The sequence below is a fragment of the Watersipora subatra genome, chromosome 9, assembly GCF_963576615.1.
Source record: "Watersipora subatra chromosome 9, tzWatSuba1.1, whole genome shotgun sequence".
NCBI lineage: Eukaryota > Metazoa > Bryozoa > Gymnolaemata > Cheilostomatida > Watersiporidae > Watersipora > Watersipora subatra.
This window is the reverse complement of record NC_088716.1, coordinates 59,043,080-59,071,079: the sequence shown is the minus strand read 5'-3', so window position 1 is coordinate 59,071,079 and position 28,000 is coordinate 59,043,080. Positions and strand designations below refer to the sequence as shown.

Sequence of the window (28,000 nt, the reverse complement as noted above, 5' to 3'; positions counted from 1 at the left end):
CCATCATGAGATAATCCGTTAATATGGAGATGAATGAGCAATTTCGCTAGTAAGCGTTTACTGACTTCTCTACACGGCTGCCCGCTTGTCTGGCTATGAGCTGAGCATGTTAGAGAGAGCAGGTAATGGTCAGCTATCAGCAGCTAGACAAGCTCTTGGCACGGTTTGTATTGGACTGGCATCTGGCTTACTCATCGCTGCAGTTTTCATGATGCTCGTTATGAATGGAAGAATACGCAGTCTAGAGGATGCATTAGCAAGGCAGGTAGGTGCAGGTGGTGGCATGTGACAAGCTAAGAAATTGAAGCCTGCTGAAATCTTGAAGTTGTAATCACTGGTACCTAACCAACTAGCATGTTAACTGCTACATGTATAAAGAAGAATGTAGCTGAAAAAACAAGCTTTTCACAAGACTCTCTAAAGTCTAAAATTCATGTACAGTAGAACTTTTATAATAACAAAAACAAGAAGCGTGAATTGTTGATAGTCTGAGATAGGAGGAACTTTAGAATAGATGAAGCTCTGTCTCAAGCAAAGATTTAGCTAATGATTTTATGCAAAGACTCTTTGCATGAAATCGTTAGTTGAATCGGCATTTATTTCTATTTTAATAAATGTAAGGGAAAAACAAGCTTGACGATGCTCAGGATAAAAACATAAAACCATAAGTATTCGCCTGAGTTATATATATCTACTAGCGGAATGTCTGGCGTTGCACGGGCATTACAAGCCAGCTTATAATGTAGTTCACTGCCACTCGCCATTAGCCTGGCACATTGCCAATGGCTAAATTTAGTAAGCTAGTTATCTGCGGCTTTTACTAATACATAGAATGACGTTGCACCATAACGGAGAGCGGTAGCGTATTTTCAGCCACATACCGACATATGTTGCCTAACAAATCCATTAATCTCGTGTAGCTAAATTGGTAAGGAATTAGCCTGGTGAACGCAAGGTTGCAAGATCAAATCCTCTGCGATACTGGCTCTTTATTACAATGTTTTAAAAGCTATAGCTGGACAAACCGAACTACAGACTTTGAGATTTATATATATAGATGGGGAGTAATATATGTCTATGGAGACTACATAAATAGGCAGTTCATAGAGTAATCTTGCTGGAAACTGCCAACTTACTAGTTTTGAGTCAAATCTGTTTCGAGATCTGAAAAAACGGACAGGAAGCCTCTACTTACCACTTGTACACCATAATCGTTCTTCATATTCTTTTGTAATATACTGTCTGACGGTTAGTTTTTAAATCTTTGACAGTTCAACTTTCTTCCTCTAAACAAATCATTTGGAGATTAAATCTTAAAAATTATACGACAATATATATTCATGTATGACAGTAGCAATAATACTGCATAATCAGTTTGCTAAGACTCCCGCAGCTGTATAGCTAGTCAAGAAAGCTTGACGGATATTGTTATAACTTTAGGGAACAGGTAAACATTTTATCAACTGTGACACTATATTTATGTGAGGTTTGAGCAGAGATTTTAGCAGATAGCCAATGCCCTTGGTTGAGACAATCCATCAAAACATTGGATAGCAGATAGCCAATGCCCTTGGCTGAGACAATCCTTCAAAACATTGGAATGCGTCAAATTTATACCTGAAGAGAAAGAGACAGATAGAAAATGTAATGATTGGAGGAAAATAATGGATTAAAGGTCTTATACACTCTTTGTCGGCAACTTCATATCTGTGATTGCACTAACTGCGTCAATCTTTATTTTTTCCGCAAAGCTAATTATGGAATGACCAGTAAATTGTGAGGGGCGTGTAGCAAGCGTGCCCATTTTCAAGCTATACTTATACTATACTTTGTAACCAATTATAAAAATTATAAACACCTTGGTTGGTTTTTATGTTCTGTTTATGAATTGCATTGTAATTTATAAACTAAAAATGAGAAAATGTGAATTTCTATAAGATTTAAATTAAAATCTATTTGCTAGAAAAATACGATGCAAGGCTCCGTAAAACAGACATATATTTTTCAATTTGTTTCTTTCCGGACTATTACTTGGTGAGCTTAACGTACACCTGGGAGAGCTTACAAGACCTCTGGAGTTGAGTGAACAAGAGTGAACAACTACTCTCATCGGTCTATGACTTTTACAGCAGAGGGTGCAGAGGTCAAAGAGAGTATTTTCCAGGCTAGGCAGCACATTCCCTCCGATACAAAGTACACCTTCTCTTGACAACTCTATGTGGAGCGTCCCTTCCTCTGGTAAGCGCTAACTTTGCAACAATACCTGATACACGTTATAGGCTAAAGAACAAAACTTGATTATGGTGGTAGACTATTTACGTACATTAGATTGCTTCTTCTGGCAACAAAGAGTAAGAATAATATGCTAATCAACCAAGCAACTATCTAGAAGACAGAGACAGCAAACTATCTAAAGGCGCTCAGCTTTTCCGGCTGATAAATTGTTAAGCGAATCAATATGATGGATGACGGCAAGACTTCCAGCTAGCAGGTCAAACATCTGATAAAGCGTCATCTTAAAATGTTCTAGGGGTTTAATTTGTATTATAATTACTATAAATTCCAAACTAATTCCGCCGAATAAACACTATAATCCTTAATCACGGCTAATCTTCCTTTTCCAACTCGAGGGTCCTCGCACCAGCCTGTAACTACTCTAAATACAGATCGGGGAGGATTAGGGTGTTTTCTATTCCTAACACAAGATGGTTACTATGACATGTCTAGCAGGTGTAAGAATGAAATATTGGCTAGTCCTTACTGACTGATTATTATGGTGCTAGAGAAAACCATTCTTGTTGCAAGCAACAATAGCATAACAAAGCAGATATAAAAAAACCAAGTTATTGTTAAGTGATATCCAGAAAAAGATGATAGATATCTTTAACGTGTTCCGTTATACAAAAAAGCCTACAGAAATCGCATTGTTGCTAAAGTGATTAGTGCTTAGATTACTGCTAGGGATGTGCTGCTTACATTAAACTAGGATACAATATAGAGGTGCGCTGGTTCGACCAGACTGATGAGGGTAGTACATAGATAACTACTACAGATGTGCTGATTCTACTAAACTGATGAGGATAGTACATAGATACTCATTAGGGATGCACTGATTTTATTAAATTCCATTGAACTGGTTCAGACATTATTTTTATTCACTGTTTATACTCAATGACAATTTTGAAAGTTTTCAAATTGAAAAAAGTTTTCCAATGAAATTTTTTTTACAGTAGTTTGCAATTTTTTTTAAATGTTTTCTGAATATATTCGTATTGTAAAAACATACATGTACTATGGTATCTAAAACAAAATTATATATTTTTCACAGTTTAGTTTAAGCAAAATGATATATGAGAATAATTGAATAGTTTTTAAACAGTGTAAAATTGTTATGCTACAAAAATGCTGCCAACAGACAAATACCATTTTCCATTTTTCTATTTTTCAGGAGACTTCTTTGATAACAGCCTTCTTGACATGCAAACGGAAGAGCCAGTTTCTCGCCAGTTTCTTCATTCCGATATATTTCGAACCCTAATAGCAGGTTTGTTGTATGATCATGCATGGTGGCAGCAAACTACTGCATAAATATTGTAAGTGTTAAACGTTCATAAATTGTGCAACAATTGAGAATATTTTGTATTAAGCTAGTAATGAATATACCTATTGTGTTTTTGAGAAATTTAACAAAGAATAAATCAAAAAATTAGGAAATTTTGTAAAATTTGAAAAGGCACAGAAGTGAAATGTTTGCTGCATGATTTTTATCGCAATGGTTACTTGACGAAGTTGGTTGAGGTGTCATCGGTCAGATAACCATTGCAGTAAAATCTTTGCAGCAATCATATCACTACAGTATGTTTTCATATTTTACAAAAATTCTAGTTTCTCTATTTATTTATTAAAGGTTGACTCTCAACAAAATTCAAATTACAGTAATTTGGTGTCAAAAGGATCATCGTGTCTTACTCTGCTGTGTTGTAGGTGCAAAATATGTGGAAATGTGATTACAAGCTCTTAAAAGTTCAAAAACGAACAGTTAATCGCAGCCATCACGAAAACACCGTTGGTTGGAATCCCTTTATTTCGATGACGTACTCAACTCAACGGGGGATATTGTTTTGACATGTGATGTTATCACATGAACTGAAGCAGTCCTGTAGCACTAGTTTATGACAAGCGCTTCGGGTTCTACCGAAAAGCCCTTATTACATATAAATGCTCACTACTTTACAGTTTCGTTTCAGCTTGATCCAATCATCTAGTCGTAATCTGATCATGTGACCTATACTTCCTGCCAAATGGCACAAACAATTTCTGCAGCATTTTTTGACTATCACAGGTTACCAACAGGCTCCTTGTGTTTATCAGATAATTATATGCACTCCTTTGAGCTAAGGTTAAAAAACTAAACTATTTTTAGGCTAGGTTTTGAGAGATGACTGCTCAAAGTGACAGCATTACAATGATGATGAAATAGATGCGTAAAGACAATAGACATGGTTTTATTGTATGAGTGAAGTTTATTTGTGAAAATATTTTGACGAATGAGGTTGCATGAAAGTGTAAACAGAAGCACATCGTATTCAACTACGTCCCATTTGAGCCATTTTGGAGAGGGATCCCAACCTACAGCGTTTTTGTGATAGCTGCGATTAACTATTCGTTTTTGAGCTTTTGACAGCTTGTAATCACATTTCCACAAATTTTTCTCCTACAACACAGCAGAGTAAGACATAGTGAACTTTGTGATACTAAATAACTGTAATACGAATTTTGTCGCAAGTCAACCTTCAAGGAATAAACTCAAAAACCGTTCCATATATACAAGTTTCACACGACTGTTGTTCTTTAGGTCTGTAACGGCCAATAACAAAATGGTCTTCATCTATGCTTCAACTAAATTGCTAGTTAAAATCAGTCGCATTTGCTGGTTAATAACCAATGAGTCAACAAGTCAACGAGGAACACGAGAGAACGTTGTTTACGAATAAATCTTAAGACTGAAATAATGCTTGTTTAATTTCAATCTCGACGCAATAACAAACTAATGATATACTGCAATATATTTTAGGAACAATAGAGGTATACATGTATATATTCTAGAATGATAGAGGTATATATTCTAGGAACGATAGAGGTATATATATTCCAGGAGTAATACAGGCCCAATATATAAACTGCATTGGTATTCACTCCTACTGGTGCACATCTAAGTTCATATGATATTAAATGGAAAATATTTTGTAGAAATATGATTTCAAAAATTGTTTAAATATAGCTACTATATAGTAAAGCAGTAAGTATTATAAAGAATTTAACAAAATGTTTAGCAGACCTGCAATTTGCTAACATGGAGTATATTTTAGTAAGTTGTAATCTTTACTATAATACTTGCCATGTTCGTCCGTCTGCTCGTCTGTCCAAAGACACGCTAAGAGCGTTAGGAAAAAAATTGCCCTGCACGAGAAATCAACACAGACATTCGGTGGTGCCAAGCGTACTACCACCAAACCAGTCGACCACCTTTTCACATCTAAGAGTAACTGTGCACACACTTATTACACATGACGGTCTCTCACGGCATACGGGACTACTAGTGTACTAGTATCAACAACAATTAAAAAGTTCTGTTTTATTCAACTTTAAAAATATATGAGTACAAACGTTATGCAGCGATGAGCCTAAAGGTATGTAAAAGCTATTGAACGCGAGACAAAAAATTATATCCTAAACTTACTGAACATTGGTTGATGAAATTCTAAGAGACTGGGAAAGCACTCTGGTGATGTCACTGCTGTTTTACATCAAGCAGACAGTCTACTAGATAATGCGAATCTTGATTTTTATCTCCTGTTCTCATATATTTATTTTCTATCGCTGGCTAATATAGTACACCATTTGAACTTTTAATTGTTTTTGAACTGAAAATTTAAAAAAGCTCTAGACAAAAGAAATAGACTCTGATAGTATGTAAAGGTTTGTGCGACCTTCACTTTCCTCTACTAGTACAAGACTCGTGCATGAGTACAATACATATGTTTCTGCTTAGTTCATCAAAGTGTACGAGAAAGAATCAAGTAACAGGCAATGAACAGGCCCATAACAGCTCTGCTCTGCTATGCAATTGTTTGGGCTTATGTAGCTGCTAAACACCGTCCTTGTTCTGCTTGGTTAGACCCGGCACGGCTCGGTCCAGCTCGGCTCAGTCCAGCTCGGCTCGGTCTTGAGTCGGTACGGCTCTGGCTTGGCTGTGGTTTGGCTCGGGATTGCTTGGCTATGCATCGGCTTGATTTGGCTAAATGCAAGGGGACGTCATCCACCACAAGTGGACATAAATGTTTAGCTCCAAATAAAATTCATTCAGTTCAATCATTATAAGTGAGTTATCTTGATGCTTGATGAAAGTGCTTGATTAGGATGTGACTAACTTTCAACAATGTGAACTTATATATAAGTAATGTCTATCTTTGAAATTGTGTAAAAATATTGTATCTTTAATTTATATACAAACAAACGGCCTAAACCAACAAAGAGCCTTTTAATGAAGTCTTTTTGGTGTGTTTATTCAAATGACCCAGTTCTGTATTGCCAAGAATAAGTGTGCAGAAACCTTTGCACTTCTATTGATCTCTTTACACTTTTATTGAACTCTTCATACTTCTATTGAACTTTTCATACTTCTATTGAACTTTTCATACTTCTATTGAACTTTTCATACTTCCATTGAATTCTTTACACTTCTATCGAACTTTTTATACTTCTATCGAACTCTTCATACTTCTATCGAACTTTCCATACTTCTATCGAGCTCTTCATACTTCTATCGAACTCTTCATACTTCTATTGAATTCTTTACACTTCTATCGAACTTTTCATACTTTTATCGAACTTTTCGTACTTCTATCGAACTTTTCATACTTCTATCGAACTCTTCATACTTCTACCGATCTCTTCATACTTCTATCGAACTTTTCATACTTCTATTGAACTCTGTGTTGTTTTAAGTAGATTTGCAGTCAAGTATACCTTGAGCAGCAATATTTTCTAGTAGTGAGATACTATAGGCAAAAAAGATGAAAGTAATTTTGCCCCTCTGCTCAGAGCTGCGATGACAGCTAGCAGCTCTTTCAACATGATGAAAAAAATGTGATGCTAATGTTCTGAACTTAATATGGACTCGGTGTTCTATGTAATCTACAGTTTTAATAGCCTTATAAAAATCAGCATTATATTTGTAAAAATAATGACGGAATAATGAAATGTTTAGGATTGACTATTATTGTTTTCTTTCTAAACAATGTATCGCAATTATTTTAAAGACTTCTGATACAGACATAAACATAGTACAGTTTTTTAATATGGTTCTGAATATTTTAAAGTTTTTGTATCAAGTAGAAAAAGAGAAAAAAAAACAAGAAAATAAAATGCGTAGGCTTTCAATGTACATAATGATGCGAATAAAGTTTATTCTACTATTACGGTAACATTGTATTTCCTTGTCAACTTCTTTAGGTACTACATATGTCAGATGGGGCAGAGTGACCTGCCCACAATTATCTACTCAGGTTTATCGAGGTAAGTACGTTGTTGCTCTAACCATTTGGTTATATTGTCACGCTTAGGAATACTTCACAAGTTGACATCCTGTAGTGATAGCATTTGAAGCTGATAAACTATATTTTGTCATATAGCTGGTTCATGTTTGCTCTTGCTCTTTGCTCTTGCCAATTTAGCATTATGAGCTAAATACTTAGAATGGTGAACAATTAGCGAGTTTATTTTAATTTTAGCCCAGTCATAGATAGGGATGAAATTAATATATCAAATGTATATATATATACATACATATATATATCTATATATATGTCAGATATATATATATGTCAGATATATATATATATGTCAGATATATATATATATATATACAGATAATAGTTGAGACTTCACTGATATAGTGCTCAATGTTGTCCACCGAGCCTGTATAAATACAAAGATAGAAATAATTTTAGCAACAGTTTATTACTTAAAGTTTCATGATGCAAAATTATGTTAAGTTTACACCAATCGTCAGATAAAAAATCGCATGACACAAACACAGAACCAAGAATACACTAAGAACACCAAAATGAAGAGTTACCTGTATAAATACAAAGATGGAAAATGTTTTTTAGCGATAGTTTATGACTAAAAGTTTCATACTGCATGCAGTAATCATCAGATGCTATTGTGAAGTGCTTGTGTATAATACTTGGTCAAATCAAGTATAAAAGCCTAACTATTAAATTGGTTAATTGGTGAGCTTAGCCTTAGATAAGTAAAATTTGGTGACGTGTCTACAGGATGTTACTATATCACTTCTCTGATTCTGGGTAGCCATGTGAGGTTGGAAAATTATAAAATACTTCTCAGTTAAGCATAGATTGCACTTAGAAACACCATTCTGACAGGCCTTAGCTCTTGTTATTACTTTCCAATCGATACTAAAATCCTTTCCCTCGTCTTTTAATTGCCATATATATCTGCTTAATTCGGTGGTCTTTCTCTTGTCACTAATACCAAAGGATGTTTTGTGGTTGTTGAATCTGTCCTTAAATTGCCTCTCTGTTAGTCCGATGTATGTTAACATACATCGGACATACAAACATACATCGGACTAACATAGAGGCAATTTAAGGACAGATTCAACAACCACAAAACATCCTTTGGTATTAGTGACAAGAGAAAGACGTGTATGTCCGATGTATGTTAACATACATCGGACATACAAACATACATCGAACTAACATAGAGGCAATTTAAGGACAGATTCAACAACCACAAAACATCCTTTGGTATTAGTGACAAGAGAAAGACCACCGAATTAAGCAGATATATATGGCAATTAAAAGACGAGGGAAAGGATTTTAGTATCGATTGGAAAGTAATAACAAGAGCTAAGGCCTGTCAGAATGGTGTTTCTAAGTGCAATCTATGCTTAACTGAGAAGTATTTTATAATTTTCCAACCTCACATGGCTACCCAGAATCAGAGAAGTGATATAGTAACATCCTGTAGACACGTCACCAAATTTTACTTATCTAAGGCTAAGCTCACCAATTAGCCAATTTAATAGTTAGGCTTTTATACTTGATTTGACCAAGTATTATACACAAGCACTTCACAATAGCATCTGATGATTACTGCATGCAGTATGAAACTTTTAGTCATAAACTATCGCTAAAAAAAATTTTCCATCTTTGTATTTATACAGGTAACTCTTCATTTTGGTGTTCTTAGTGTATTCTTGGTTCTGTGTTTGTGTCATGCAATTTTTTATCTGACGATTGGTGTAAACTTAACATAATTTTGCATCATGAAACTTTAAGTAATAAACTGTTGCTAAAATTATTTCCATCTTTGTATTATATATATATATATATATATATATATATATATATATATATATATATATATATATATATATATATATATATATATACAGTAGATGCAGTATGAACAGTCTCTTGCATGAAAGTGCTCAATATTAAAATAGAGCGATGTAAAATTGAGTAAAAATGAAAGTTAAAGTTAAGTTAAAACAACTTTATTACTAATAGTTTCATATTGCCATGCAATAATCATCAGATAAAATTGTTAGCACTGAAAACGACTTATATATAGATGGAAATAAAAGCGTAGGTCTTAAAATACCTAAATACACCCCTGATACGTTGGATTAAAATTAGCAAGCAACACGATTTAAAGCCTCAACAATGCAGAAGTTTAAAAGTTAAGTCTTAAAATTGCTTAAAAGGAATTTGCCAGCATGTCTACATGTTGAAACTAGTTCGCAGCGTTTGTTTAAGGTAGCAATGTTAGGATTGTATATAATATAAAATTTCTCATACAGACATAGGTTGCATCTGCCTGTGGTCTTGTTGTATGATGTAGCTCTTTTGACTATGCTCCACTTGATGTTATATTCTATGCCTTGGTCTTTTAAGGTCCATATGTGCTTACTGAGCTCGGTGCTTGATCTTTTCTATATATATATATATATATATATATATATATATATATATATATATATATATATATATATATATATACTAGATGAATGCCCAGGTTGCATTGGGTAAAAAATTTTTTTACATAAAAAATTTATTTTTAATTGGCAAAGTTTCTTTACCCGATGAATTTGAGTAACTTAAGCTAGTTAATAATATTAACGGCTCTTAGTTAAACTAAGAGCCGTTAGTATAACTTGAGCCAGCGTTGGGAAAAAAAGATTGTCATACTCTTCAAGCGTGCTAGCTGAAGAGTGAGCCTGTTAACCAATCAGCATTAAAGATTGGCAAGTGTAACAAATATGATGTGCACTAATATTAATCGCTACGGTTAGTTGGACATGTAGTCTACTGAACAGAACATCTGCTTGGGGACTTGGAGGCTCCGAGTTCAAATCCAGTGCAGAGTGAAAATTTTGTTTCTCAAACTGTACCGCTATAACTGGAGAAACCACAAACAAATGACAAACACTGAGTTTTATAGATATATATAAATTAATAAAAAAGAATGAAATTAATTTCATTGTTAGGCAAAAGAAATAGAATCTGATTGTAAATATAAAAGTTTAGCTCCAAATAGAATTCATTCAGTTCAATCAATATAAGTGAGTTATCTTTATGCTTGATGAAAGTGATTAGGATGTGACTAACTTTCAACAACATGTGAACTTATACATAAGTAATATTTACTTGGAGATTGGCTGTCTGCCTCCGCTACAGTGACCCAGTAGTGTAGTTGTTAGATCTGAAACAAATACTTCTAGTTTTTCATAGGCACACAGAGAGTTGTCTTTTGAGCATCATATGCTATGCATTACATTTCTACTAAGTTACATGATATTCACTAGCATTAGCTGTTTAAGTCAATCAGTATTTACAGCAGGTTTATGTTCAATCTATACCTGTTTAAATAAAAAGTTGGACTGCCTTTACCACAAAACTATAATTTTTATTTAATAATATGATGTAATGACTTTTTAATGAAGCTGTTGATACAAGACAAAAGTCAGTTATAGATTAAAAGAAGAAACAAATGATAATTTTAACATTTTCGCAATGTTGAAAGGGTATATCGCTGGACCAAGAATTGCTAAAGGACTGGCGGGTAGTGGCTCTGACCTCCAATGTCTTCCAAATAATCAAGTAATAACAGGACTTTTCAATTCTGATCAGAGGACTCCAAACAACATCTCCTATACATTGCTAGCAGCGGCTACTTATGATAGAAAGGATAACTCCGTACCTAGCAACCACAAGATTGGCTGCTCTGTGTGCCTAATTGAACGGAGAGCACAGGTGAGGATGAGAAACTGTTGTGCAAGTGTGCAACCCCTCAAATATCGAGTATGATGCCGTAAAGAGTAAGCAGTGTATGTTTTTCTTAAGAGCTTTGTTGAAAAACCAGTGGCTCAACAATCTTGGCTGAACATGCCTGAGTCCAGTGTCAAGAGAACCTCGACGACTGGAGACATGTCTAGTTGTAGAGAGCAAGTTAAGGTTGGATGTCATTCATGTCGCTACCAGTGACCTTTTTTGGTGATCTCTGAACCCGACCTGTTGTTTGCAGGCCATGGCACTGGCAAGGCACTCGGCCATGGCTGCTCTTAAGAAACAAGCATAGATATCCATGACCTAACATGTCCTTCAAATTAACTCAAACTATAAATAATCTGGATTGCTATGATAATTAATGTAATCATTTCTTATTTCTGTTGATCTCCTACATGACATTCTTTTAGTTTGCTGATGTTTATTGTTGTATCAAGGTTTTATCAAAATGTTTCTCATCGTAATCTCTTACCACAGATAATGATACCAAATGGGAGATTCTGTCCTTCTGGATGGTTGAAAGAATATGATGGCATACTTATGATAGCCACAAGCAACAGAAAACCCAAAGTGACAGTCAACCATGTGTGCATGGACAGAAATCCAGCAGCGGGAGAAGCCTACTCACACTCTCCTAGCTTAGAAATGATCAGAGTTAAAACTGGAGAATGTGTTAGCAATAGCTGCAGAGCGATAAGAAATAGCAAGGAAGTACCATGTGTAGTGTGTTCTGTTACTTCGTGAGTTGTCTTCTCATGTATAGCGTTATATAGTGAATTGTCTACTTGTATAATAGCTTTAGATAGTCTATTCATATGCCTAGTTGCACCTCATCTGGTACTCTGGTCGACAGCAGATTAATCTAGTAGCAGCCTGACAGGTGTTAGACATGACTGATTTTAATGTACATGTACATGGGAATTGTTAGGTCTCTCAAATGTTTAGCAAGTATTAACAAAATGATTACCGGTCATCTATCTTGCTTGAGCAGGTTTCATAGCACCATGTAATGTCCTTAAACACATTGGAGAAAACATTAATATTAGTTACTGTTTAATTTATGCTGCCTGTAAAAAGTATTAGTTTCAAACAGTTCACAACTAAATTTAGTTATGTTATCATACACTGCTGAGGCATATGATTATATTTTATGATTGATCTTTTCCTGTGGCAAACTGTCACCTATTCAACTTACTATATGACTAGTTACTTGTCGATTGTTCTATTGTGAGGGTGAGCAATGGGCTACAATTTTGGTTGCTCAAGTTTTTAAATTAAAAAAGAACTATTCAGAAACATAGCTGTTTGAGATAGCCAACCATTTCCTTGAAGAGACTGCGGCTGAAAATGGCTGACAATTCACCCTTTCGCGAATCAACATCGAATGTTGATCCGATGCAAATCCTAGATAAACACGATATAAAACGGAAACATTATATTCAACAGAACTAACTAATCTTGTAACAATGCCACAATTCAAAATAGCGGTGAATAGTAAATGCGTATGAAAATATAAGTGATTTTTAATCGGAATGAAGGGGCATTTATGAAAACATGGGCTGACCTGTATATAATCACTTAGCTATATTACACAATTGGGTAAAACAGAATAGCACCGACAGGAGACTCTAACGAATTGTTCTTTGTTGAGCTAAACAAAACAGGATAACACACACTAAGTGAATAGTTAACTCATATAAAAATAATTCAGTTGCTGCTAAGCTTGTCTCTTGAGCACCTTGAATGTTTAAATGTAGAAGGACAAGGCTATGTTTAAATATAGACCTCTTATTATCGGGTTGATTGTCTCTAGTAATGAGTAAACGCTCTATTATAAAGTGGCTTCTCCAGCACCGAGAGCGCTTGCGGTAGTCTGAAACGAATGATGTTGAGCGTTCAGTCAAATTAGTCAACTATCATCTCGTCTAAGAGATTGAAATAATCTGGGAATGTATTGATTCCTCCTATCTCCGACAGCTGACTGGGTCGACTGTAAGAGACACAGTACGGCTGGAACAGTGATATATATCTTTTTTATGACAATGACCAAGTATAAAGCTGTACCACAAACAAAACACGGTGGGGGGAGAAGAGATTTTGATCACATTAATTTTCTGACATAAGTGACCACCACACAACTGTCTGCGCATCACGAATACAAATTCCGGGTTGACATCGAGTTACCAAAGTGCCTGCATAGCCTCACAGGCCAACTAGACCCAACACAAAATTGCTGGACCTTTTTAACTTTCAAGGCAACCTCAAGCAAATGCTGAAGAGGTGAGTTGTTATGAGCTAGTACTCACAGCAGTCTAGATCAACATGACCTATACTATTCTGGTAAAGCCTTCTGAAACATTCCATACTATAATGAATAACCACCAACTATAATTTTCTTAAATTTTTTTTGCATTAACATGATCCCTAACCCAAAGAACATTCTAGATGACAAATTTAATGATGTTGGATGAGCAAACAGCGCTGAGTATGATAAAGGAGTGAGTAAATCAATGAACTATGTCAACGGCATCCTTTTCTCAACTATTTTATATTTTCCTATACGTTACCTATACATATTTTACCTATATATATAGAGGTATAAAAATCGTAATAACAGAAATATTTTGTTTATAGCTTTTCGTAGTTGCGACTAAGTTTTTGGCAGTTAGTGATATCAACGAGCGTTTGACGTTTGTTACTAATAAATAGAAACACCAAAACTGAAATATATTTATCCTAAGATAATGCTATGAGGGCAAAACACTATCTGGGACTACATCGGTGTTAATATAAGCACCGATGTAGCGACTAGCGAGTGAATCAAGAGCCAACTCATTGAAAGTGACTCGTTTGATATAAAGTTGAGCTTGCACAAAATTTCAATAGATGTTATCAAAGAATGTCAGCATTTTTCTATCATTTGCGATTGTTGTTGACATTTGAGGTGATCTAACTGCCAGGATGTTTCAAGATTAAAATCCACAAAACTTGATCGTGGTTAAAACATTCGGAAGCAAAATACATGCCGAAATGAGTGATATACACGCTATCATTGCTATTGTGTTCAAATTGCAGCATTACGCGTCTCTATTCTGTTGGTCTTTTTGCAACTATAGAGGTTATAATCGCACTGTCGATTGATTTGAGCGTTTCACCCTCGATCAAGTTTTGTCGATTTTAACCTTGAAACATCCTGGCAGCCAGATCACCTCAAACATATAAAACAATTGCAAATAATAGAAAATATCGATACTTTTTTATGAAATCTACTAAACTTTTGTGTAAGCTCATCTTCAACCAAAATTTACCAAAAATACTGGAAAAATACTGAAAATACTGGAAAGTTTGTAGAGAACAAAGCAACTATAAGCATGATGTAGGAGAGGATATGAAAAACCAATAGAGGTGAAGACTTAACAGCACTTACATGAAAACTTTCAGTAAAGTCCTCATCAGCTCTGTAGAGTGTTGGGACAGCATCAAGGGCTGCCAACATTGCCCACATCGGCAAAGCATACTTTATTATCTAAAACCGAGGCTATTGTACAGAGCACTCAGACAATAGTGAAAATGTAGGTGTTTACTTTTTATGGCCGAGTGATGGTGATTAGAAATCGCCTACTACTTTGCAACCGCTGCTGGACCTTGTGAGACTTATAAAAAACAGACAGACAACAGAAGCTGAAAATATAATTGAACTTACCATGAATGTGCCAAAGACAAGGCTGTAGATCCACTGTTCACTTACATGAATGTGCCATAGACAAGGCTGTAGATCCACTGTTCACTTACCATGAATGTGCCATAGACAAGGCTGTAGATCCACTGTTCACTTACCATGAATGTGCCATAGACAAGGCTGTAGATCCACTGTTCACTGGAAAAAATCTCTTGGCATGTTTGATACTTCTCCCCTAGGATACGTATGGCTAGATCATAGGAGAAACTCGCTATGGCAGAAATCTGTTGAATAGCAGAGAATTACTAGACAGTCACCCTAGTATAATCGACCTTCGTTAAAACTGACTACCCTAGGACACTTATGTATTCACCTCATCTAACTTTCGCGAAGTCATCCTCTTGCAAAAATTTCATGAGCGAAACTAAACTATCATAACGAATGAGCGAAAATGTGGAATTAAATAGCTTTATTCATTGATAGTTCAAGTAACAAATGGCAGCAAGCGATCAAATTGCATTATTGATCTCGGCCACACAATTCTACCTGCGGTTTACAATTACAAACTACATGTAGTCCCAAATTTAAATTTTTTTTCTTACTGGTGAACCGAACCTGAGGAATCTAATTATGCTTGTTCCACTGCATTTATTTTCACATCACTACATTTTCACACTCATCAGAGCTGCGAAATTAAGTTGCAGCAAAATTTTACTCTGTATGCTACTCACGAAACTAAATACTAGCGAAATATAAGTGTCCTAGGGTAATAGAGGTGGTGGGTGATCCAGTTTAACCTATATATATGCCTATACATAGGTCTGTATACACAGAAGAAATCACAATAATAAGGTCGATATACTTTGCACTATATACTATTCTGCATAGATTTGAAAATGAGACAAAGAAATTACAGGTTAAATACAAAAACCAAAGTAAATATTTATCTACCTTATGTAGATGGCCTGTGAAAACATGGTACAAAGAGAAGTTTGAATAATGTCTAAACACAAAATATTAACTCAAAACACACGGCAGTAGCGTGTGAATTTACGGTTGTAATTCTTCACTTGAACAGAAATTTCCGAAAATTTTTTCGCACTCATCAGAGCTGCGAAATTAAGTTGCAGCAAAATTTTACTCTGTATGCTACTCACGAAACTAAATACTAGCGAAATATAAGTGTCCTAGGGTAATAGAGGTGGTGGGCGATCCAGTTTAACCTATATATATGCCTATATATAGGTCTGTATACACAGAAGAAATCACAATAATAAGGTCGATATACTTTGCACTATATACTATTCTGCATAGATTTGAAAATGAGACAAAGAAATTACAGGTTAAATACAAAAAACCAAAGTAAATATTTATCTACCTCATGTAGATGGCCTGTGAAAACATGGTACAAAGAGAAGTTTGAATAATGTCTAAACACAAAATATTAACTCAAAACACATGGCAGTAGCGTGTGAATTTACGGTTGTAATACTTCACTTGAACAAAAATTTCCGAAAAATTTTTAGGCTGCAGAAATTTCTAATAACAGTCAGCTCCTGTAATGGAAAATCAGGATTGGTCACAGAAATTTTCATTCACACAAAGTATTACCACTGGTTTGTTTTACTGCATATTCAAACTGCTACCGCTTCAAACCAATTTTAACTCATGTTGTAGTTTTCTAACATATCTATAAATCATATAAATTATATTTCGCCATCATGAAAGTCGAATAGCACACAAACCATATAATTGAAAAACGTATTTCACATTTGTGAGTGATTCGGTATAAACGGCTCTAATAGACAAGCATTTCTTACATTTAACAATTTTCTAAATTATTATTAAAAATCATTACAAACCAATTATTAATTGTTTAAACATAACTGCACTTTGATTGCAGCTGTTATGCTTAATTTGCGAGTCTTATCCACTATCTGGACCAATGGGGTCCGTTTCAACGAGGGTCGACATTATACTGGTATAAACAAATGAGAGAGCGACTCCTTAAAAACAGTTATAAAGCAATAAATGATAACAATTACTAGGTATTTACTGAGTACAATGAGTGCTTGCTACAAAAAAATTTGAGATACATTAAAGCACATAAATTACATAATTTTTTTATTGTATATTTCAATACATCAGAGTCTTGGCTTTCGAATGAGCTATTGTTTGCCATGGTGAGACAGACATTGGTTGGTGTTTATAGGATTTCCCAGAGATCTACCGCGAAAAAGTTTACTGGCGTAGTCTCAAAAATTGTTCTCATATTCGTTGTTGTGTGCTCTTACCGCTTATTTATCAACTACGATAATGACGCTAGTGGCAGGCGAAGGTAGGACAACTCCAGAGAACGAATGAAGATGACAAAGGGATCAGTGTCATTAGTTCTCCATGTACATATTATTTCTATGATAAGTACCTCAGACTCCTAGAACCATACTATATTTTCCCGATGATATTTTGCACTAGCTCTTTATTTTTAATGTGATGTTGAGGGTGACGACTGAGACTAATTAATTTCAAGCATTGCGTGATCTCGCGAAAGTGCGATTGACATTTAGTCCTAGGGCCACGCAACCGCAGGTCATAATTTAATCGATGTGATTTCATTACCTTTATCAACGACAGTACGTTTATTGAAGCATAATTAATTAACCTAGAACATGTGTTTGTATTGGTCGGGCGTTAGCACGATCGCGGGCATTGTTGATTATCTAGAATCTTAGTTTATTATTAGCGCTCTCCGGGTTTAACAGCACCGATTGTCACAGAAAAACGCAGCCTCAATGGCAGCGAAAGGGATCGACGACTTAAGGCTAAATGAGAATTATGACGTCACATTTTGAGTACCTGAACCAAGTGTTTTTTTTTGCAGGACGTACTTTTGACACCCCATTTTTCATAGTTCTATTATTCTTTGTGTATTGAATATAGGCTCATTCGAAAGCCAAGACTGATGTATTGAAATATATAATAAAAAAATTATGTAATTCATGCGCTTTAAATGAGTGACAACCAGGAAATGAGGTCATATTCTTCCCAAGAACAAACAGCATAGCTAGCAGTAAATAAGATAATATCTACCTCAAAGACAATGACCAAGCCCCATAACTTGCGCTGCTGGGAAGTCCTTACAATCTCGACAGTACTTATGGCATTCAATCGTTTGGATATGAAGAAGGCAGCGATTAGAAAGGTTTGAACAATCAGCAGTTCCGCACTAGACATCATCACCCACTCTAGCGCTGCAGGAGACCAGCACCTTACTACATCCATGAGACATGAGCAAGACAGGACCTACACTAATCCAAATTACCTATTTCTACCTAAGAGACAACTCAATTGCTTATTGTTTTTAGGTAACCATCTAAATTAGAAAAAAACCAATTATTCTATAATCTCAAACATGCGCGTACTTGCGGCAGTGCATTGACTAATTTAATAGCCAGCACCTGCTACCCTTGTCAGTAGTCAAACAGCACCCGCTACACATGTCTGAGATCGAACTAAAAATATTATTCACTCCCAACTAAAGAACACAAGCTAGCTATGCTAGTAATGAGCAAATTTGATTTATTTCACCGTCTATAAAGTAATGACCATCCTAGGACTAGAGCACCTGCTGTTTGGTGCATGAGGGCAAAAAGGAAACAAACATACCCCGACAGGCGCTCTGGTAGTTTGTAACCATGACAGCACCAAGTATGACCGTGGTTGTGCAGTAGATGAGCCCCAAAAGAAGTCCTGGTAAAAGGCAGCAATTAGTAAGTTTGTCTGTCTGTATAGTCTGATGTGCCCTTGTCCAGAGGGAATGGGTTACAAAGAGGTAGGCGGCGAGTTTAAACCACTGAGCCAAAAAGTCTAGCTGAGCATAGTCTCCGATTAGCCAGTGAACGAGGCTATAACAGAGGATGCACGACTCCAACATATAATTGAATTCACTTGCAAATTGGTATCAAAAAGCGCAAATAGGTTATTAATAGAACTAGGGGTTAACATCTGTGCATACAGAGTGCCAATACAATTACAACAAGTATCAGTGTACTCTAGCTTACATACACAAAGCGTCGACAGAAACAATAGAAAATATGAATAGACTTCTATGGAAAATGAGACTACGTGGTGATAATGTATTTGAACTATCTCATTAGCTTACCACAAAATACAACAGAAGGTTGAGCTGTAAAAAATGAAGTAGTGATGGAGAGCCCCGTGTCTGACACGGTGGAGTTGGTATATCCTGACCACACAGAGAATGGCTGTCACAAGGATCACAGCGGACATCACCAAATACCTGGTCACATAAAAAGTCACATGATATTTAATGCTGACCCAAGCTAAAGGAGTGAAGTACTACTGGAATACCACATGTTTTAGCAGAATGAAAATCATGTGATTAAGACCCGGTACACTTAAAAAAATGCAGATGAACAACATCAGCTGTTACATCAAAGACAAAGAAGTCAGCTAGCTTTGAGAATGCGACGGATACACATATCCAACTCTTTCTGGCTACAGAGTACATCACAAATGAGTTCAAGGGTTGGGAGGACGTACTAGCCTCCGTACTAACCCTGAAGAGCAGCTAGTTTCCTTATAACTTACATTCGACATGTATTACACAACAACAAATTAGCTATAAAGGCTTGAAGCGATTGTCCAAATTCGTACAGTATATTTACCTTGCACATGCCACGGCATCAAAGAGATCACCATAACATCTCTCATATAAAATATCCCCAGCCTTTGTAGTCAGAATCGAAGTATTAGTAAGAGAAGCCATCCTCATTGATTCACATCTAAGTTAGCGACAATCTACAAGTGAGCAACCAAGAAGTATACTATAGGGCGTATCAATACCCCATCCCTAGAGCATGCTTACTATTAATGGTAGCTATAGACTATACTCGGCATTGAATGTGCAGGAATGCCTCAGTCAGCACTATTGCAGATATGATTGACAAATATACAACAGGTAACGGTAGCAATGTTTGTATAATGTGGGTATGTCTATAGCTGTTACGAGATCTGTCGGTTGTAAATACATCAAATACAGTAATAAGTAAAGCAAATCAAGGTTAGGAAAAGAATCATCATTTTTCCAATGTTTATGATTTGAAAATACAATGAAAAAATAAAGAAAATAAAAAAATCATGACCTTTTTCCCCGAAAAAAAGATTTAAATCAATGATTGAAATCAGTTAATTTTTCCATGTCAACCCCGAAGCATATTACACAAATTCTAGTTGTTAACAATGCCAAACAGAGAAATTTGTATGCACAAACTAGACTGACAGTTATAATAAAAAGCAGGGTTGGAAAAAACTATGGGTTTTATGAAAAAAAACAAATAAACCAGGTTTTTATGGTTTAAACCGGTTTTTATAACTTGACCAAGGTTTTTGCAATTTTAAGTCTAATAAACATCACTTATTATAGCTGCATGATTGAGTATTGAACATAGATATGTGGAATCATCTGTTAAAGAAGGTTCTGTGGGAGTTGTCAGGGAAAAAGAGAGAAAAGATGGAAATTTCAGAATGAGTCTTTAATCAAACATGATTGATGAAACACAGAGCAGAAATCTTATCACATAAAGTGAATATTTTACATACAGCTCTATGTATAAGTAGGAATTTTAATCCAAGTGATTAATTGTGGGGTAGTGAAGAGTAGAGCATAATGCACATGCATTGCTCGTGTTTAGAGCAGTGGCAGATGACTCAACTTCTATCACCTGAATACTAGCATCACTGTCTAAATTGGTGTTGTCAGCTTGACATTTTGCTACATGAGCTTTAAGCCCATCTGCATGACCTCTCGTTACGACAGCACACCTATTACATTTTGCCTTAAAACCTTTACTTTTTGCAGTTCGAGTGAAAAGCTGCTAAACGGGATTCTGTTTGCGAAACATGTTGGAAATTCAAAGCACAACTTTAACTTTTCAAAGCACAAAAAACTTGATAAACTGAATTCTAACAATCCAACTACTTTGGCTTGTGCCCAATAAATGAAATATTAGTTTGCAAACCTAAAGCTTTTGCCCAAAAAGATTTTGTTTTAATTTCTAATTAGAAGCAATCCTTTTTCACTGGTCAGACTTGAGAAAGTTTTCATTCATTATTAGAGATGATGATGGGATTAGTATATTTCACATGGTTTTTATATTTCATCAGTAAAAGGATCATCATATCACTTGATAAAAGCGAATGAAAATGAAATTCACTAATTGATTGTTGTGCTAGGATTTCATGTAGTTTCAATTTGAGCTTTGCCATCACTTCAATACTGTGTCTTAAACGAACTTCCATAGCTGATAATTACATAGAATTGCATTTCTATCACACAGGAACCATTAGGAGCGTAAAATAGTATGTTTTTCAAAAAAATAATGCAAAAACCATAAACCACTCGGTTTAAACCGAGCCAACCCTGAGTCAAAAAGGTTGCATATAATAGCTCAATTCAATATTTTAAATAACTGTTTGACAGGATGCCCTAAAGTTGACCATTAGTTTTAATATGCTGACTAGTAACAAATTTTACTCCAAAAATAAGAATCAGCATCTAAATTAGCAACGACAAGTAGTCATTAAAAAGAGAAACTGTGACTCTGCAATCCATTAAAAAGAGAACCTGCGAGTCTGCAACCCATTAAAAAGTGGAGATGACAAACCATTATACAAGCGCTTGTCTTGATGTAGTACAATTCAAATGGCAATCCTTGCAGCCACTAATCAAGGGAATACAATCAAATTCGAACTATAAGGTGAAATATCAACCAACTCTGATTAGCGGATTGGGTTAGATTTAAATTAACAGAAATTACCTACGATGGCTGATTAAATAATGATCAGATTAAAAGTTAACTGACAGCTAAAAATCCTTTTCATTAACAGTAGTACTTTACATATTGGTGAGGCATTGCTGGCTACTATAATACTTGGGCAGTAGCACTTTACATATTGGTGAGGCATTGCTGGCTTACATAATACTTTGGGTGTAATTTCAACAAAACACTAGGTTTTATCAATATTCTTAAATCACAGAAATGGACAGAAATATTCGCAATCTTTGCAATATATCAACAAGGAAAAGCTGTGATGCTACATATAACAAAACGTTTGGTTTCAAAATACAGTAGACCTACCCATTTGATTTCAATTTGTTCTAGTGTTGGCATTGTAAAGCGAGAATTTTGTATTGAGGGGTATAGAAACCCATTGTAAATATCTAATGCAAACACCCCCTGGTAGGATCATCAAAATTTTGTATACGTACTGTACATAGTGAAAATTAGTAACAAAATAATTTTAACTTGAACAACTATAGTTACTTGCAGTAACTTTATTGTATTTAGTAGTTAAGATCTGCAATAAAATGTAACGCTACAATGTACTACGTGCAGCATGTACCGTAAAGAGTCTTACCTTCAAGACAGACGTATAACATAAAAGTTGAATTTAGCTTACTAAACACACACTTTAGGTTAAGCTTTAGTATGTATTTTTAGCTATTTTAGTAAACTTTTTCATCAGCTAAAATTTTATCACCTATCTGTTTCTGATTTCGTTTCCACAATAACTAATAGCGCCAAACTGAGCGAGATCGAGTATTGTATCTCTTTCATTCGTCGTTAGAGGGATTTCGGCGAATAGCAGAACGGCATATTTGTTATTCTGACGTAATCGGAATACAGACTGCCAAATTTGAATTTCGAGAGAAACTTTGGTTGATATCGTATGGCAAGCAATATTTCTTACGGAGAGAGAAAAAAATCAACGTGTTTTACATAGTAGGGCGAAAAATTTGTACAACAAGATTATAGTAACCCGAGGTCGCACTATAAAGTGCCTAAAAATTTCTGTTTGAAGTTCTTATTCATGAAAGCAGGGCATGTGTAAATAGATTTTCAACAGATGACTTCTGAGAATAGTTAATTTTTACGCATCATTTTTTAAATTTCCAAATTGTTAAAGAGGAATTTATTGCTAGCGAAACCCACAAAATGGTGCACAGAAGCTGACTGGTCTAATTTTAAAACTACCACTCAAAAACATGCAGGATGTATAAAGATGACTTTAAAATTCTTCAACGTGTGTGCAATCAGTTTCAACCTTGCCTGCATTTTCAGTAGATGTCATGAGGTAACTTAGCCACAAAACCTTTAGCTATAGTCTTACAGCTTATAACAGTCCTCAGCAAGTATTACTGGAGTTACTCTCATTTTTGATGTGAATTTCTGCTACATATTTTATTTATAAGCTTATAAGATACAAAGCTATGATGCGTTTTAAGTAATGATGAAACAAAGCTTTTTTGAAAATTATTCAACAGGTACATACGATCAAACAGATGAGAGATGAACCAATAGGCACACTGTGTCAATTGTGTTTATTACTGATCGACCAATCAAGTCAAGCAAGTAAAATCGTAATTTCTGGTCATATTTTCATCTATATATATATATAAATCTGTGTTTGTTTGTCATTTGCGTGTCCAGGTGTAGTGATAAAGGCTCATGAACAAAAAATCCATTTCGCACTGTAATCTAACTCCGAACATCCAGTTCTGCAGACAGGAGTAGTACTATCCATTACAACACGCGTCCAATGGGATATACTAATAAACAATTGTGCATGTACTTACGCACCTGCCAATTTTTAATGCCAATAAGTTGAGATAGCGGCTTCAGCTAGTACACTTGAAAATCATGATTGCATGAAAGATCATAAGTCAATCTTTTTCACAATGCTGGCTCAATTTATAATAACAACTCTTATTACAGTAAAACTTTAGCTAGCTCAAGTTACTCAAATTCATAGGGTAAAAAGCTTCTCTAATTACAAAGAAGTTTTCTATGCAAAAACCTGTTTTATTATCCATGCAATGTCGGCCATTCACATAGTTATAGTACAAGTGTAGTTTTGTGGTCCGTATAACATAGATGTCCTTCAGGTGAAAATTTAATGTATAAGGTCTTTTCTTGGTTATAGGTTCTATATATTCATTGTGTTTTCTAATCTAAATGCAGTGGTAGTGCAGCCTAGTTATGTACCATGATGATGCTCTTTAACCTAGCGCAAGTCTTTCCAAGTTTTTACTCGTACTCCAACCTTGTGGTAAAAGACGGTATTCTGTTAAATTGCGTGTACACCTTAATTGGTGCTCATGTTTTTGCCTTCATTTTGATGATCACATAGGGAGCCTATTATTTACCTTGGAAGAATATATTTTGGAAGAATATCTTCCATTACAAGATGTAGAGCCACTAAACTCAGCATCTACTGTGCCAACATAGCACTACATGAGGGTAATTGAGGCGTCTATCGCGAGTAAAAACAAAACTACACTATAGTGTTTAACTTTTCCAAACTATTACATATCATATAGTAAAACAACAAACATGATGTTGAATCATCAGATCATTCACATTTACTGTAAAACCTGCATTGAAGGCCACCTGTATTTGAAGGCCACCTGTATTTGACGACCACCTGTATTTGACGGCCACCTGTATTTGACGGCCACGTGTAGTTGACGGCCACTTGTATTTGACCTCCACTTCTAATTGACCGCAACCTCTATTTGACTGCCTTTATAGAAGAATTAAAAAATAGTGCACCACCCTTTAATTAAATGCTACTTTTATTTAATTACCACTATTTGCCATTTTTGATCTTTACAAAACCATAACAGCAAGTGATCAGTAGAAAAGTGTCCACAAAATGGTACTAATAATGACTTGGTTACATCAATAATAATCAATTCTTTTTTTCTGTTCATATTGAAATACGTTTTCTAAATCCATCCAATACTTCAAAGTTTTTTTTTAAAGCTTTGAATTCAACATCACAGTAATGATTAACAACTGTACCAATATTACATACTTCTTTGTTTAAATCGGTCTTGATAGTTCGACGTATGTGAACAAGGTTTTAACAATTACGATGGAATTTTGGTTCTAAATATCGGAGTTAATCGCGCATGCGGCTAAATTTTTATCATTATTTTAACCAAAAAAGATTTTAAATAGCAACACATAAATGTTTTGCTCTGCTCAAAAATTGTTTAAAAGCTAATATCGACTAGTTCAGCAGTGCAGAAGAGTTGAGGTCAGCAGACACTGCAAAAGGTATTGAGCAGCCAGATAAAGATGAAATGGTTCCAAAGCAAAGTGATAACCAGAAAACAGCTGGCTGAGCCAACAATGCTAATATTTTTTCTTTCAAAACATTATATAATTTACAAATTTGCAGATTAATAGCATATTATTTGATAGCATCATTGTGGTTATCTAAACTCGGCTTGCAATGAATCGACATTCATAACTCCTCTTTCATTGCACATAACAAGCCAGTTTTGGCTGCAAACTGTAGCAATCATCAATGAGTGCAATGAGCTTTTATGCAACATTGTTAAATACAGTTATAGAATAAAAATGCCTTCACATTTAGAATGAAATAAATTAAAAGCTCCAACAAATTGCAACGCAGGCTTGAAGATCATCATAGGTTTAATTACAAGCAATATATATCAACTAGTAGAGATACTTCTCAGGTTCATATTTATTCAAAAATCTGCGACAAGTTGGAGGTAAGTTTCAGCACATTTTTTGCATCTAAAAGGATTAACGTCGCTTCGCCTGAAGGAGAGTGCAAAATATAAGCAACATCCGCTTCGCCCGCGAAAGGGCCAAGTTTATCTTCCCAAAATTCCGACTAGCTATTTGAAAAACACAATGCTACCCTTTTTTAATACCACCTTAAAGAAAGCGCCACTATGGTGGGAAGGATTGAAAAATAGACGCCATAACATCACGGTATTATACGTTGAATACAAAGATACAAGATGGGAGTGAAACTATTTAAATCTCTTTTTTATGTTGAAGAATGTCCAAGATACTAAGCATTTATATATACATGTACATAGTTGATACGTCTCATTTTTAGTTGCACTATTTTTTTCATGTCTTTGCTTGGCACTAGCTGCTTAGCAATTATTTTTTATTGATATAACAATAATTTTTGTTAAGCCACAAGAAACGCTAGAAGCTATGCGCCTTAGTGACAGCCTTTTGTGATGTATCCACAATTGTGGAGTCGAACTACTGCCCTAAAATCTAGCTAAATCTTGTAAATTATACTTTTCCGTTTACACTTATAAGCACATTGAATTGCAGGAAACAAGTCTGCTACATTCTACAATCTGGATATGCAAGGAAACGTTTACCTGGCGATTCATATTTACACAAACTGTTTCTAATAGTATCAAGCATTTGTGATTATATAACTGTGCAAGGCAGAACAAACACACATCGGTAAAAATGATCAGTACGTTTGCTAAAAAAGGAACTTATGTTTCATAGATACTACCAGAAGCTGGAGGAGCATTTGTTGTAAACCTATTAGCAAGTGATTATACTTTAGAGCTTATTGAATAGCATTAAACGCAATACTTCAAGGGATTTTGAATTTAGTGTTTCTATTTGTTATAATTATATTAGTAAATTAGAGTTGACACTTTGATAAATTTCAGTCAGTGAAAAACACTGAAGACACACGCACATCTCTAAAATAATTCTTGGACACTGTTTGCAGTAGCACATACTTGTGTGAAGGCAATATGTCATAAACACATTTAAACAAAGTTCCTATATGGGACTGCTTTCCTTAATTACTAAAATACTGTGTTCCTGTACTCTCTTACGCAGTCGCTGTGTATGGTCTTAGTAGAAAAACCCAACAATAATAAACTCATTCCATATAATCGACGTGTGACAGCATGACTTATTACCTCGTATTACCTCGTATTTGTCTTCACACTAAACCACTTAATGTGGAAGTGGTGTGCTTAATATAATTTAAGTTATTTTGTCAGTGGTTTTCAATTCTCAAGTAATTGAGTTTAATGTTAGTCAGTAGTGCAAGCTCAACTTGCTATATAAGTTCATAATGCTTTAGCTGAGTGGTTATTTGTGGGATTTTTAATGTCTCTTATGGTTCTAGATAGAAAGCTGTTAAAGTATTCACTTTTAGTGGCATGTACAGATGATAGTAGGCCTTTACTGTTTGCTCGAGTTTGAATGTGAGGCTCGGATTGGTTATCACGTCTGGCTATTAATTATACTGCCTAAACATAAAAATCCGTTTTGCATTAAAGGCGAGTCAGATTACGTTTATGAGGGCTACAGCTAGTTAAGCATAATTCATTCAACTAAATAGCAACCTACAAATTTCAGCTCCTAACACTTACCAACTTTTCTTATGCTACAGCAGCCCTGAGTTAAGTTTAGTGACCAAGTTTCAGTATATAATGGGTCATAGTCAAAACTTCTATTTTGATACAATCACAAATAGTGGCAGAAAAAATAGGTTCTCTGTGAATTGCTACCCTTTGCTCCCTTTACGAAAATCCATCTTGAAGCGTGATATACCATTAATGGACAAGTGCTCCGACAGAAAAAAAAACTCAATCATCTCATCTTCTGGGTGTATCATATTTATGTTGAAACTAATAAAATAAACTGTCGAAGCTTACTTAAATACTCTTCTCTTTTTGGTCAATCAAGCACTTGCACATCTTCGAACGATTGAAAATTTACGATACGGACTTCAGTTCCCGAAAAGTATATACATGTATACCACACCAATTACCCAAAAACGGAAAACGGATTAGAAGAAGTTAGGAAGTAATACAGCTTCACAGCAACGAAAGGCATGACTTCGAAAGACATTTTTGCCGTTTAATCCCACAGCATCGAAGTTTCCTAGTTACCCAACGCATCTAAACAGCCTCATCCGCAAGCTATTTGAGTAATAACCTGGTTTTATGTTGCAAAATATTTTATTAAAAACATTACAATTTTTTTTTATTATTTATTTACAAATAATAAATAAATAAGTTTAAAATACTACATAAATATGCATACAC

At 35.1% G+C, this 28,000-nt stretch overlaps 2 protein-coding genes across 2 annotated transcripts; one reads left to right on the top strand and one right to left on the bottom strand.

The window, feature by feature from the left end:
• The first annotated feature begins 18 nt into the window (after nt 1-18).
• LOC137404496 (uncharacterized) lies at nt 19-12,537 on the top strand. The gene is made up of 6 exons (XM_068090720.1): nt 19-265; nt 2,130-2,238; nt 3,449-3,544; nt 7,516-7,578; nt 11,116-11,345; nt 11,856-12,537. The coding sequence occupies exons 1-6, from the start codon at nt 107-109 to the stop codon at nt 12,120-12,122; spliced, it is 924 nt and encodes a 307-aa protein (XP_067946821.1). The 5' UTR covers nt 19-106; the 3' UTR covers nt 12,123-12,537.
• Nucleotides 12,538-12,798: 261 nt separating this feature from the next.
• LOC137404305 (uncharacterized) lies at nt 12,799-27,731 on the bottom strand. The gene is made up of 8 exons (XM_068090493.1): nt 27,608-27,731; nt 19,746-19,878; nt 19,220-19,357; nt 18,724-18,962; nt 18,148-18,308; nt 15,216-15,341; nt 14,806-14,904; nt 12,799-13,368 (listed from the first exon to the last, which is right to left on the bottom strand). The coding sequence occupies exons 2-8, from the start codon at nt 19,850-19,852 to the stop codon at nt 13,288-13,290; spliced, it is 951 nt and encodes a 316-aa protein (XP_067946594.1). The 5' UTR covers nt 19,853-19,878; nt 27,608-27,731; the 3' UTR covers nt 12,799-13,287.
• Between the last annotated feature and the right edge of the window lie 269 nt (nt 27,732-28,000).